Genomic DNA, 14,472 nt, shown 5'->3' with positions numbered 1-14,472 from the left:
TTTGCAGTGGATAGTAACAGAGAAGCCCTTGGCCGATTTCTGAACGAGGACATCAATGAAAGGGAGATCGTTTGACTTCCATTTCATAAGGCGCATTTGATCAGAAGTTGGAACCTATTAAGTCATGTAAGGTCTTACACACATCTGTGGATTCAAATATGGTGAACATATAATCGTATCAGAAGTATGCTGGGGGAGGATAAGTGTCACACCATTGAAGATTCATTTCTGACACATAGCAAAGATACCTACAGGAGCTGGGAAGGCAGAGATCCTAACACTATTTGGGCACATGGTAGGGGTAACATTATCATTGACTGGTGCATGCTCCATGGCAGCAACTCTATCAGAGTCTACTTGCTAACAGATTAACTGTTCTGAGTATAAATGTTATTTTCTGTTTACATTGGTATTTCTTACACATCGCCCTGATCAATGCAAGAGGAAAAGATGGGGGGTAAAAAAAAGTGTCTTTTTTTCAGTATTAGTCAAGCTCTGTACTACAAAATGACTATTTGTTACAGATATAGTTAGGTATGCAAAGCCATGAAAGGACATGAAAACAGATGGAGAATTTTAATTTTAAGGCATTGCTTGACTGGGAGCCACCGTAGGTCAGTGAACACGGCTGATCAGTGAACAGGACCAAACTAGGATATGGCAGCTGAGGGTTGGCTGAGCTCCAGTTTATGAAGATCGTAAGTGTGTGAGAGAGAGAGATACCAAGAGAGCATAGGTGGTCATGGGTGAAACTGGTTCCTGATGTCGTTCTTTTGGTCAATACTCAGATAGTTGAGTCAAACATCTGGGAAACCTTTAAGGTAAATTGAAATATATTGACCCTGTATGGAAGCTGCATTGGACACCACATGAATATCCAATTTGAACATGTAAATTATTCAAAAACAAACAGAGAAGACAATTTTGTATAGTGAATGTCCAAACTGAATTAGTGCAAACACAGTTAAGACTTCAGAATAATTTGAACAGAATGCAAACGCCCTCCATAGTCTGCAGTATTGAAACTTCTGGAGAAAGTCTCATGCGCTGTTAAGGACTACCTACATATACAAACACACAAAGGAATACGGATTAAATTAAGGCAAAATGTGACTTGCAGATTTCCCCATTCTGGTTTAATGTTTAAAAAGAAGTTCTGAGTGCATTTAGCATGTCCAGGGTATAAACCACATTTCAATGTTATGTTTTTGCCTGTTCCCTCAAGTGTCTATCTGGAGTTATACATCAATGTAAATGTAAACCTGACGTGAGTGTATGTATGTGTATATAGACATATTCATGCAGGCCTGTGTGGGCACTGCTGCAGTTCACTGTCAGTAATGCAGTGTGCTATCTGCACTTGTTAGCATGGCACATACTGAGTCAAGAAAAATTTGAAGTTTAAACTTTAGAGAGCAGTGGAGTTGGGTATGATTCAAGTTTAGACATGTTTATCACAGGAACTCAGTACAGATGGTCCATTCTCTCTCCAGTACTGCAGACTACAGGAATTGAGATGTCGCTGTGCTGTAAACACAAACACAACAATTTGCAATTGGAATTCACCTTTAACTTAAAGTGTTCCAATGCACTTTACAGAAGCTTTACCAAACAAAATTTGACACCAAGCAGAAAGAGATTCATTAAGAGAGCTTTGCAAAACTATTTTTTTTGTCAAAGAACTGAGTTTTAAGGAGTATCTTTGGAGATGGACAAGCTGAGAACGAATTCATCCCCAGGGACTCTGAAGCACAGCTTCCCATGGTGTGGAGCGATATCAGTTGGCGATGTACCGAAGCCAGGACTGCAATGTAGAGATCTTAAAAGTTATATGGTTGGAGAGCTTACAGATCTGAGGTTGTGTATTTAGTATGCCTGAGAAAATTTCATCTTCTGCACAAAATTGCAGCTGTTCAGACATATGAGAATGGATGGATGTGTTGTGATTTATTTTAACTACCAGATGATAGTAGAGTCACTGCATTCTGGAGCAATTGACGGCGTGGTGGCTCAGTGGTTAGCACTGCTGCCTGACAGCACCAGGGACTTGGGTTCAGTTCCAGCCTCGGGCGACTGTCTGTGTGGAGTTTGCACATTCTCTCCATGTCTGCATGGGTTTCCTCCGGGTGCTCCAGTTTCCTCCCACAGTTCAAAGATGTGCAGGTTGGGTGGATTGGCCATGCTAAATTGCCCGTAGTGTTCAGGGCTGTGTAGATTAGGTGGGCTATAGGGGTATGGGTCTGGATGGGATGCTCAGAGGGTCAGTGTGGACTTGTTGGGCCGAAGGGCCTGTTTCCACACTGTAGGGATTCTATGGAAAAAAAAAAACTCATTTGACCCATGAAACCTATTTCTTTCATAGATCATGCTTCCGTTTCAACAGCTGAAGGAAAGTAAATAATTCCCTAGGCCTCAAAGAATATTGAGCAGAATATTATAGCACAGACAAAGGCCATTTGGCTCATTGTGTCTGTGTCAGCTGTTTGAAAAAGCTATCCAATTAGTTCTACTCCTGTGTTCATTCCTACAGGCCCTGTAGTTGTCTCTCCTTTTAAGTAAATATCCTCTCCTCTTGGTTAACATTATTATTAGAATTCCAGCACACACTCAAGGAGTGAGTTCCAGAACTCTAATCTGAAATCATTTATTCTGGCTAGCTACCTCTTTGCAGATCTGTCAAAAGGTTCCCACTCCCAGTACTCCAGTTTTGAGTGTCTCCAAAACAATCCTGTGTTGGTAAACTGAATGTGTATCTGTGAAATATTATCAAACTCTGTCACTGATTTTTCAGACCTAAGACCTATCATACTTGTTTGAAGGGCACGTGGAATCTAAACACTGGTATATTTGCAACTATGGGAGTTGGTGACTTAACTGCTGTACAGGGGCAAACAAGGTAAGTTACGTAGTGAATTTTATTCAATAACACTTCAGAATGAAAATTTAGATTAATGTGTGTGTCTCTCTCTCTCTCTCCCACCCCGCTTCACCGCCCCCATTCCTCATCACCACCCCAAACCCCGGCAATCCTTTTATATAGTGGCAGTGTTTGGAGTACCTTCCGGAAAAGCTGTGTTGATATAGCAATGAGATGGCTGGTCCCTGAAAGTACCTTTCGCAATGTTAACAGAATGACAAATGAAGCCCTGCATAAAGGTTTGTTTTAGTGCCATGAGTGTGTGTGCCCCTAGCCTATGTGTAAACTTATTGCAGCGCAGTGATGCATGTGATCTAACCGGGGACCATTTGCAGCCTGCTTTCTCCAGTTCACTAAGCGAGCACACAGTTGCGAGACTACCAAGGCCTGTATTGCTTGGTTGAAGGATGTTGCCTGAACTATTAGTTAAGACTGTTCTCTTTTTGATTCTACAGACCAAAGAAGTTGAAGGAGTGTCGGTAGGGGTGAAAGAGTTAAAAACAGAATTGAATTCTGGGCATGTCACTTTCATTTTGCTCATCGTTTGAGAAGTACCTGATCTACAATAAAACAGAGTCCTGTGTTGGGATTCTCTGGTATATATCTGTGCTCTGTGCCCTGTCACTCTGCTGCAGTCAATTCTGATACACCAGAGCCAGCTGCTCCCAGGCAAAGATAATTCAGTTAGTGATCTTGGACAAAAAGCTAGTGAGCAACATAGCAGGGTTTGAGTAGGCCCACCCCAGCTGAGTTTCCTTCACACGGTTCTGCATTCAGGCTCTGTGTTAAGTCTTCAAATCCATTGTCACAAGGAGGGGTGAGAATGGATGGACAGACAATCATTCCACACTTCAAAATGTCAGAGGCCTGGTAAACCACTCCCAGTGAGTGACTCATCTCTTTATTTACGGATCTGCATTGAAATCCCAGCCTGAGCAATATAGTGAACATTCAATGTCAATGTTGACTTTTCTCTAGGCCGCTCGCTGAAGCGCTTGGCAGACAGTGGTCGCAGCATGTGGATTGTCCTGTAGTGGTGATGATTACAGCCGTCCATTTCACCAACGATTATTTAAAAGGGAGCAAAGAAGAGCCCGGATTTCCAGAACAAAGTCAGCCACAAATTGGTGGTTTAAGAAGTTTCATATTTTTAAAGCAGCTACCTCTTCATTCAGTTTTTTTTCTTCAGTCATTCCTTCTCAGGCCCAAAGATGAGGCCAGGCTCTTGGAGGTTTTAAAATACATGAACTTTGTAAAAGTTAAAAGATCTTCCAAGTGTGTGCAAGATATCCAATATTTTGGGGTTTTTGAGGGTGATACATATCTCACAACTACTGCCATCCCACCCCCATACCAAAGTGTTGATGTCTGCATTACCTCAGCATCTAATTTCGAATTTTGTTAGTTTGTATTATGTGAATGTCTTTGAGAGACTCCAGGCCGCTTAACTGAAGTGTTCATTATTTTTAAAATGTAGTTTATCATATTTAACACTATTTAGGATCTAATTTGAAAATGCAAAGAGCTGGTTATATTCCTTCCTTAAATCCTCCCAGTTCATTTTTTTTTTCTGACCAGGATCAGTATCTGTCACTGGAGGCCATGTGAACTCTGCACAGTGAGGTGAACATTCCCTGAGTAAAATAACCCTGTGGAATTCTTGATTTGGCAGGATCCCGGGTAGTGAGTAGTGTAACAATTTCATGTTAAGCTGTTGCAGAGTTTGTAATGTGTTCCTCCCCTGTGAACTTCAATAAAATATAAAGAAGTTTAGTGTGAGTGGTGTATTTTTTTTCAAGATACAACAGTGATCAAGACTGATCTAAGTGGCGGTCTGACTAAACATACCATGTGCTAATGATGGGTGTTTCAATGTGTCTGTAGGCTGGCCATTACCTGCTGGTCTGTTTGATGTTTATGCTCTAGATGAGCCTTCCTCCACCCCTCTACAGTTTAGTCAGTAACATATCCTTTTATTCCTTTTGCCGTTGTGCTTCTGGAGCTTTTTCTTATTCGCCTCAACTATTCTGTGTGCTATTGAAATTCACATTTTCACTGCTATCTGTGTAATAGTTTTAGTGACTGGTTTACATTTTATGGCCCACTTCTGGTCTCACCTACAAGTGGAAAACATCTCTATGTCAAACCTAATAAATCCCTCAATTTTAAAAGCTTCAATTAGGTCACCTCTTGGTTTGTTTTGTACAGCAGCATTTCACAAACTGGGATCTAATCCCATGGAGCCCCAGTCGAGGCTTTTTGGTTGCTCTGTGGAATAGTCCACCAGGACATGAATGAATGACAACACAGTGTGGAGCTGGAGGAACACAGCAGGCTAGGCAGCATCAGAAGAGCAGGAAAGTTGACATTTCGGGTTGGGACCCTTCTTCAGGTGACAGCTGGAGAAGTGCCAAGTGCAAGGCAGAAGGTGGGGATAGAGTACGCCTGTTACAAACTGAGTGAACAGGCCCTCTCGTCTTGGAGGTGCACTCAGAGAAGCAGGAGGATCACTTGAATGAGCAGACTCATTCTGGTATATCTGCTTTCATTAGCAGAACTTTGAGAACAGGCTGTGGTGTTGTCCATGTTCAACTGTCAATCACTGACACTGAGCATAAGGAAGCACAATTAAAATAATGGTTGAAAAATAAAATTAATGTATCAGTGTTACAAGGGTTGTAAGATTAGGAGATGAGATTTTCTGTTAGTAAAGTACTACCATTGAGGAAGTTCCATATGACCAGGAGAGAGGCACTAGTTAAAAGCTGCTCACCAAAACAAATCACTATTAAGTGCTGGAGAAACTCCACAGGTCTGGCAGCATCTGTGGTGAGAAAACTAGTTAAGAGACTCTTGCAAGAGTCGTATTAATCTGGAAATGTTAACTCTTGTTTCTCTTCCCACAGATGTAGCAAGACCTACTATTTCTCCAGTACTGTGTTTTATTTCAGATTTCCAGAAACTTCACTAGAAGAGAAAAAAAAAATTATAAATTCATTGACCAAAAAATAAAAAGTAATTAACTGTGTATGAGGGGCTTTGCAATGCTTGTGACATGATCAAACTAAGTAAATCGCTTTGTATTGGAGGAAATCTCAATGTTGTAATGTCAGGAGCCATTTAATTCTGTTTCCTTTACCAGTTAAATAGTGGAAAACTGGTGGGGAAAAACAATTAAGTACACACTTTTTTGGAATGCAAGTAAAAAGCTTTAAGGTTATAGATTAGATCATTTTCTAGTAAACTATCAGCTCTTTGACTAAAGTTTAGGAAGTCATATGCAGTACAAAGAACTTTATCCATATCTTATGAAAGGATAAAGGGAATAAAAAAGAAACTGTAGATGTAGAGCTCCTGGCTTCGGGTTGTGCTATTACTCAGAGTAGAATCCATGGGTAAGGAACTGTTGACTCCTGCCTGTAATGCTAGTGTATTTCCGAGTATCTGGCATCCCAATAGCACTGGTCACTCAGGTTGCAGATGATACAGAGAAGATAACTGGGTGTTACAAAGCAAACGTCAGAAATATAAAAAAGACAATGACATTATTGTATTAAATAGGAAAAAATGGCTGGACAGGGATTACTCTAAGTTTTAAGAAATAAAATCAATAATTGGTTTCCAGTCTCTTATGTACAGAGGGTGACTTCTTAAGGTGAAGTCAGATTTGCAACATGTCAATTCTGTGCAATCAGTACAACATTAATACATTACAGAACCTCAGGCACTGAAAATGGCAATTTTTTTTGGACTTATGGATATTTCCAAATAATTATTACAAAATGCACTTGTGAAAGCAAAAAATCCCAGCAACTTGTCATTTAAAAATATCTGCCTTCTGTAAATAGCTAGTATTGGCATCTTTGCAACTACTAGTGATTTGTTTGGGTAGTCTTTGGTGGAAAAAAATGAATCACGAGCATTGCTGGAAGAAAGATGACATTTTGTTAAAGCTTGTCATTTGTGCACTCATCAGGACATTCGCAAGAACACCAAAGGAGAAATTCATTTTATACTGTTAAAGACAGTTCTAACTGGTTGGCAAGTGCATTTTGGTAGAGGCCTTGCCATAGAAAATGCACCGATTAGATAATAACTGACAGTTAATTGCCAAGATCACCAACCAATTCACTTGGTTGCCCACTTGTTAACCAATCAGTATAAAATGTTGTCCTGTACATTGTCGTAAATTCGTTGCAATGTTTCTAGTTATCCAACTGAAGATAAATAGGAGGCTCCAAACAGAGAGATTTGTTCTGGTGATGTTGGCAGATCGAAAGACTTTTGTAAGACTGAATGATCTGTCGTGCATATTGGTGAATGAGTGCTCATGTGCCTACCATTACTCATCCCACACTCTACATTTGATAAGTGATAAACATGGTAGAGACACAATTAAAAAAAACTGTCTCCACTGTTAGGAGTGTCAGTAACCAGAGGCCACAGATTTAAAGTAATTGGCAAAAGAACTGCAAGTAAGATGAAGAGAATTTTTTTATTCAGTGAGTTATGTGATCTGGAAAGCATTGGGAAATAGACTTAATAGTAACCTTCAAAGAGATTTGAAGAAGTACTTTTTAAAAAAAGTTGCAGGGCTATAGAGAAAGAGCAAGGGAATGGGGCCAAGTAGATAAAACATACATTAAGCAGGCAGAGGCTTGATGGACCAAATGTCATCCTGCTATCCTTAATGACAGGATGGTTAAAAAGGTGTTTGGCATGCTTGCCTTCATTGCTCAGTCCTTTGAGTATAGGAGTTGGATGTTATGTTGAGGTTGTACAGGACTTAAGTGAGACCTCTTCTAGAATACTGTGTCCAGTTCTGGTCGCCCAGTTGTAGGAACGATGTTATCAAGCTGGAAAGGATTCAGAAGAGATTTACCAGGATGTTGCCAAGTATGGAAGGTTTGAGTTATAAAGGCTGGATAGACTGGGACTTTTTTCACTGGATCATAGGAGGTTGAGAGGTGACTTGATAGAAGTTTAGAAAATAATGAGAGGTGTGGATAGAGTTGATGGTAGTTGTCTTTTTCCTAAGATGGGGAATTTCAAGACTGGGGGCACATTTTTCCGATGAGAGGAGAGAGATTTTAAAAAGACATGAGGCAACTTTTTTTATAGTGGTTTGCGTGTGGAATGAACTTCCTGAGGAAGTGGTGATGCAGTTATACCACATCCATTGGTTGTCCCTCATCTATTCTATGAATTACATTATCAAAAACTCCAGTTTGTCTAACACAGTTTCCATTTAATAAATCCATGTTGACTTTGTGTAATCCCTTTGGCATTTACTAAGCGTCCTGTAATCACAGTCTTTATAACAGACTCCAGCATTTTTGCTACTGTTTATGTTTATGAACCAGTTTGTAATTCCTGGTTTTCCCACTTCCTCCTCCTTGTCAAATTTTCCACTCTACTATCTGCCGGGAATCACAGTGTTGCAGATTCTACAGAATTCTGCAAGATGACAACCAACACATCCACTGTCTCCACAGCCACCTCTTTTAGCAGCTTGGAATTTAGGTTATAGGGCCTTGGGGATTTATCAGCTTTCAGTTCCATTCATTTCTTCAGCAATAATTTCTTTCAGTTCCTCCTTCCCAAAGGACCTTTGTTTTTCTACCATTCCTGGAAGTTAGTTCAGACTTTACAGAAGACACAAATAAACTACTGCTATCAGTTTTGAAACATTTCTCCCTCCACATGCTGCCAGACCTGCTGAGCTCACTAGCAATTTCTGTGCTTGTTTCAACTAGTTGTTTAATTGTTCTGCCATTTCCTTGTTTTCCCATTATCAATTCTCCTGTTTCAGATTTTAAGGGGCCCTTCATTTGTCTTCACTCATCTTTTTACAGAATTGTAGAATCTCTTGCAGTCTGCTTATAAGTTCCTTGCAAGCCCACCCTCATTCTGGATTATTCCCCTTGTTAACTGCTTGGTCCTCCCTTGTTGAATTCTGAACTGCTCCCAATCCTCAGGCTTGCTACTTTTTCTAGCGATCTTATTTGACTCCTTTTTGATCTAACCAACATTTAATATAATCCCAGCATAACCCTTCTGATCTTCTTTGTATCAGCTAATAAAGGCTAATAAAATCTCATATGCCTTGTTGACCATCTTATGCACATCAAGGTCCCTCTGAACCTCAGTACTTCCCAGGGTCCCACCATTCATTGTGTACTCCCTTGCCTTGTTAGTCTTCTCAAAATGTATCACCGCCAATTTATCAGAATTAAACTCGATTTGCTATTTATCTGACCAGCCTGTCAATGTTGTCCTGTAGTCTAAGACATTCCTCCTTGCGATTTACCATACCACAAATTAGGTTCAACTTACTTATTAAACCTCCTAACTTCATGGGTAGATCATTAATGTACACAACAAATAGCAAGGGATCCAGCACTGAACCCTACGGCAAACAATTGGACAAAGTCACAAAAACAACCTTTGACCATTACCCTCTGCCCCCTGCATTAAGCCAGTTTTGTATCCAATTTTGCCAAACTGCCCTGGATCCCATGGGGTCTTACCTTCTTGATCAGTCTCCCATGCAACAACTTGTCAAAAGCCTTACTGAAGTCCAAGTTGACTATACTGCACTATCCTCATCTACACACCTAATCACCTCCCTCAAAAAAATTCACATTTGTTAGACACAATCTCTCCGTAACAAAGCCACACTGACTATTCTTGATTAATCCTTGCCTCTCCAAGTGGATATTAATTCTACCTCTCAGAATTGCTTCCAATGGTTACAGATGTTAGACTTGTTAGCCTGTAGTTTCCTTCCTACCTCCCTCCTTGCATAATGGTACCAAATTAACTGTCCTCCAGTCCTCTGATACCGCTCCTGTGGCCAAAGGGAATTTGAAAATTAATGTCAGGGCCCCTTCAAATACCTCCCTCACCTCCACTGCAGCCTGGGATTCATCTCAGAGTGTGTAGCATTATCTAATTTTAAGCCTGCTGTAACCATGAATAACTCCTCCCTCTGAATGCTAATTTGTTCAAGTTTATTACTGTTCCCGACCTACATTTTCCTTCCCCACAGTGAATACAGATGCAAAGTACTCATTCAAAACCCCATCCATATCTTCCGGCTCCACACACAGATTGCCACTTTGGTCCATAATGGATACTACTGTTTCCTTGGTTATCCTCTCGTACCTAATACAATTACAAAATGCCTATAGATTTTGGTTAATTTACATACAAGTGTTTATTCGTGCCCCCTTTCACTCTTCTCTTTTTTTCCCAGTGTGAAGGCTTTGGAGAAGGTGCAAAGATGGTTTACGAGAATGTTGCCTGGATTGGAGTGTATCAGTTTTCAGGAAAGGATGGATAGACTTGGAGTGTTTTCACTGGAGCTTCAGAAGCTGGGGGGTGACGATAGAATTCTATAAAATTATGAGAGGCATGGATATAGGGGATAGTCAAAGTCTTTCCCAGAATGGAAATTTCAAACTGGGTTCAAGATAAGGTGGGGGGGGGGGCAGGAAGTTAAAATGAGATGTGTGGGGCAGGTTTGTTTTTAACAGAGAGGATATTAAGTGCCTGGAACACACTGCCAAGGGAGATGGTAGAAGCAGATACAACCACAATGTTTAAGAGGCATTTAGATACATGAACAGGCATGCAATAGAGGGGTAAAGACCATGTGCAGGCAGATGGGATTAGTTTAGAATGTTGTCGTGTCGACCCAGACATGGTGAGCTGAAGGGTCTGTTCAAGGTTATAATCCTGTGCACTTTCTATAGTCCTTTAGGACTTCTGCTGTTTTCAGCCCTCTGTAACTACCAGAAGCTTCCCCTTCTATCCTTTATCTAATCTTCGATATCCAGGATTCTCTGGACTTGTTAGTCCCACCCTTCATCATTACAGGAACATGTTGGCCCTGCACTCTCACTATTGCCTTTCTCACTCACTACCACTGATCCTATGTAACAAGTAGCTGCTCGCAGTCCACTTTGGCCAGATCATGTCTTATTATAATACACCATTTTGCTAATGCCCACATGATGGTGAGCACACAGTCAGACACTGGGCATCGTTGTTTCACAGTACAGTCAGCAGTAAGCTGTAACCACAGTGCAGGGGCAATCATAAAAATCACAAAATGGAGGCCATTCAGCTTGTTTTACTCCTGCTTTCCTCTCCCTTGTTTTACTGCTGTCCCTCCTTCCCTCCCCCCCTCCCCAACTCATTTATCCTCCCTCCTAATCCCTCCATCGGTTTATCCTTGCTCACTCCCGTTTTACCTTTCTGCCACCCACTCTTTTTACCCCTCCCCCTCATTTTACCCCCTGCATTTTACCCCCTTTTCACCCCTTACCCTCCCCTTGCCCCTCCAATGTCGCAGCATCCACCGCACTGTGGGAGTGAATTCCACAGACTCTCAAACATTTGACAGAAGTCACTTCTCCTCATCTCTATTTTAAATCTGCTACCCCTTATCCTAAAACAATGACCTCTTTTTCCAGATTGTGCCAAATGAGGAAACATCCTCTCTACAACTACTTTGTCAATCTCTTTTAGCATCTTCTATAGCTCAATTAGATCTCCACTCATTCTTCTAAACTCCAGTGAGTATAGGCCTAAACTGCTCAATCTCTCTTCATAAAACAAACTCATCTCTGGAATCAATCCAGTGAACTGCAACTGAACTGTTTCTTTCATTATAGTAGCAAGTGGAAAAAAAGAGGTTTTGAAAAGTGCTGAATGAATGCAAGTGTTTCTGTTCTGTTCTAAGAGAATATATAGTTTTACACTGACACTAGGATGGTGTTGGGCCATTAGAAAAGCATTGTACACGTCTGCTTGCACCATCTGCTTAAGGGTTAAATGTCCAGCCTATGGAGGGACATGACATGTACAAGGGTATGAAATATGGTGGCTTTGATACTGTATCAGGGCGGCACAGTGGCTCAGTCCTTAGCACTGCTGCCTCACAGTGCTAGGGACCTGGATTCAATTCCACCCTCGGGCGAATGTCTGTGTGGAGTTTGCACGTTCTCCCCCTGTCTGCATGGGTTTCCTCCCACAATCCAAACATGCACAGGTTAGGTGAATTGGCCATTCTAAATTGCCCATTGTGTCTAGGGATGTGAAGGTTAGGTGGGGTTAACCATGGGAAATGCAAGGTTACAGGATAGCGGGATGGGTCTGGGTGGACTGCTCTTCGGAGGGTTGGTGTGGACTTGATGGGCCAAATGGCCTGTTTCCACAGTGTAAGGATTCTATGATTAGCAACCCAGAGGTTATAAATTGAAACCCCACTGTGAAAATGAATTCAATGAAACTTGTGATTTAAGGGTTGGCACTAGAAAATGACCATGTAAGCTGACAATTGGTGTAAAAACCCAGCTGGTTTACTGACGTTCTTCAGGGAGGGGAAGCTGTTACCAGTACCCCAGTGGTGTTGGCCACGTGACAAGATTGTTTCCTAGTACCTCTGGGACAATATTGGGCAATGAATGTTCTCTGATCAACCGAATTTGCTAATGCTTCATGGACAGGTAACAGAGCTTGTGATAAACTGTACATTTCACATCAACTCCCTGACTCAGAACAAGAGCAGTGTATTTATAAAGGGAACAGCATCATCTTCAATGATCTCCTAGATCACACGCCAATTAAACCTCAAGGTATCAGCCATTACTTCACCTTTGCTGGGTTAACATCCTGGAACTCCCTCCTGTACAGCATTTTCTGAGTACATCCACCATCTCGGACAGCACAGTTCAAGGAGAACGTGCATTGTCACATCTCCAGGGGCAACTATCCAGGAGAGAAAATCAGTAAAACTTGCGGATGACAAATACTGGTCTGACTCACCTTGTATGCTTCAAAATTGAGCTGCAGTATGACCAGTATGTTAATTCCCAAGTATGACTGATTTTTTTCGTGGACTTGCCCTCCACATAGGATGGATCATATCTTCTGGCATTACTTAACACCCCATTCCCGTACCAAATAACAAAAATTCTTGAATGATAAAGGCCCATCTTTATGCATTTGTTAGAACAGTGCAGTGATTAGTAGCTTTTTATTATTCTTTCATGGGATATGGAAGATATATTTCCAAAACATGATGGTGAATGGCTTAGAAGGGAACTTGCAGGGGGTGGTTTTCCCAACTATCTGCTGCCCATGTCCTTCTAGATGGTAGTGATTGTGGGTTTGGAAGGTGCTGCTGGAGGAGCCTTGGTGAATTTCTGCAATATAGGTTGTAGATAGTACAGACTGCTGCTGTATTGCTTATTGTTTGAGGAGTTTAAACATTCCAGGGTAATGCACTTTTGGGATCACTGGTTTCTCGTGGAAATACTCAGCATAGCCATGAATGTCTGTGACGAATGAAAATGTTATGTTTCAGAACGTGAACCTTTATCAGAACCAGGTTGCTGGGTCAGGTTTCTAGTTCTAAGGAAATATGCCAGTCTCCACTGGGCTTCCACAAACAATGGACACCACCAGACTGCCTTGTGGATCTCAATAATAACACGCTGCATTAATCTGGAAAATGTATTCAGTTCTTGGGGTGCAACTTCATGTTTGTTTTGACACCATACTTGGATAATCCCGTGTTGGTGGTGACCAACAGTTGCTGCAATCATTTTATTTCAGTCATCCAGCTGGCAGCTCAGAGTACCACCCTCGGCGAGAACAGAATTAAAGACCAGCATTTTTCAGCTCCTTTCAGTTGTGAAGAAAAGTCATGTCAGACTAGAAACGTTAACTCTGTTTCTCTCTCTCTCTCTCTGGAGATGCTGCCAGACCTGCTGAGTTCCTCCAGCACTTTCTGCTTGTGTTTTTCCTTCACAGCATTACCCTCGGTGGTCCATCAGAATAAAACATCCAGTTCAGGGAGGTTTATTTCTCAAAGGATTAAGCTGTGGTCATGGCAGCACATCTGTTCACCTGTGATCCTGAAACTTTCTCTCTCCCTGATGTTACCAGACCTGCTGACTGTTCCCAAAATGATCTGTTCCTATTTTAGGTTTCCAACATCCATAATATTTCGATGTAGTATTAAGCCCCGGATTTGTTGTGCACTCTGTACCTGCAGTTTTCTGGTTTTATAAAGGCCCAGCTGCTGGTTGATGCTGATGTTTGAATGGTCAACGGTACATTCTCTCAGCTTTCTGTGCTAATTTGGTGTTGGCTAAACTCCTGCACTCTCCAGCCCCGCGCAAAAACAACCCCGGCTGGAGAAAAGGGAGTTTAAGGAGCCGTTCCCGGACGCGGCGGAATTCCAGGCCAAGGCGGCGAGGAGCCAACTGGGCCGCGTTGCCATGGTGAAGGAGCTTCCGGTTCAGGGAGAACATCCGGGTCGAAGGTCAGAGAGAGGCGAGATGTTGCTGCAGAGACTGAAGGTGAGGGTGGTGAGAGAGAGAGAGGGGGAGGGAAAGGAAGAGTGTGGGGAGTGTTGAGGTGTGAAGTGATGGAAGGTGTCACTAACAGTGCTATCAGGCAGCACCTGCTCAGTGACGCCCCAGTTTGGGTTCTGCCAGGGCCACTCAGCTCCTGGCCTCATTACAGCCTTGGTTCAAACA

At 41.8% G+C, this 14,472-nt stretch overlaps 2 protein-coding genes across 6 annotated transcripts in view; both read left to right on the top strand.

Annotated features, from left to right (window-relative positions):
- dcaf15 (DDB1 and CUL4 associated factor 15) overlaps window positions 1–4,690 on the top strand; it is a 29,363-nt gene extending 24,673 nt beyond the window's left edge. The window contains exons 11-13 of one of the 4 annotated variants that reach the window (XM_020515700.2): window positions 2,792–2,896; window positions 3,041–3,156; window positions 3,896–4,690. In XM_020515700.2, the coding sequence (XP_020371289.2) occupies window positions 2,792–2,896; window positions 3,041–3,156; window positions 3,896–3,951 (277 nt within the window). In that variant the 3' untranslated portion in view covers window positions 3,952–4,690. Of the gene's footprint in view, window positions 1–2,791; window positions 2,897–3,040; window positions 3,157–3,372 lie in introns of those variants that run through there. The other 3 variants (XM_048617965.1, XR_007265746.1, XM_048617969.1) reach the window with 3 other exon arrangements.
- An 8,215-nt stretch (window positions 4,691–12,905) lies between these two features.
- The window catches only part of LOC109916006 (caseinolytic mitochondrial matrix peptidase proteolytic subunit), an 8,773-nt gene continuing 7,206 nt past the window's right edge, over window positions 12,906–14,472 (top strand). For both annotated transcript variants that reach the window (XM_020515693.2, XM_048617995.1), the window contains exon 1: window positions 12,906–14,292. In XM_020515693.2, the coding sequence (XP_020371282.2) occupies window positions 14,212–14,292 (81 nt within the window). In that variant the 5' untranslated portion in view covers window positions 12,906–14,211. The remainder of the gene's footprint in view (window positions 14,293–14,472) is intronic.

Source organism: Rhincodon typus, chromosome 38, assembly GCF_021869965.1.
Source record: "Rhincodon typus isolate 14 chromosome 38, sRhiTyp1.1, whole genome shotgun sequence".
Taxonomy (NCBI): domain Eukaryota; kingdom Metazoa; phylum Chordata; class Chondrichthyes; order Orectolobiformes; family Rhincodontidae; genus Rhincodon; species Rhincodon typus.
The sequence above is the reverse complement of the archived record's forward strand: the minus strand, read 5'-3'. Positions and strand labels throughout refer to the sequence as shown.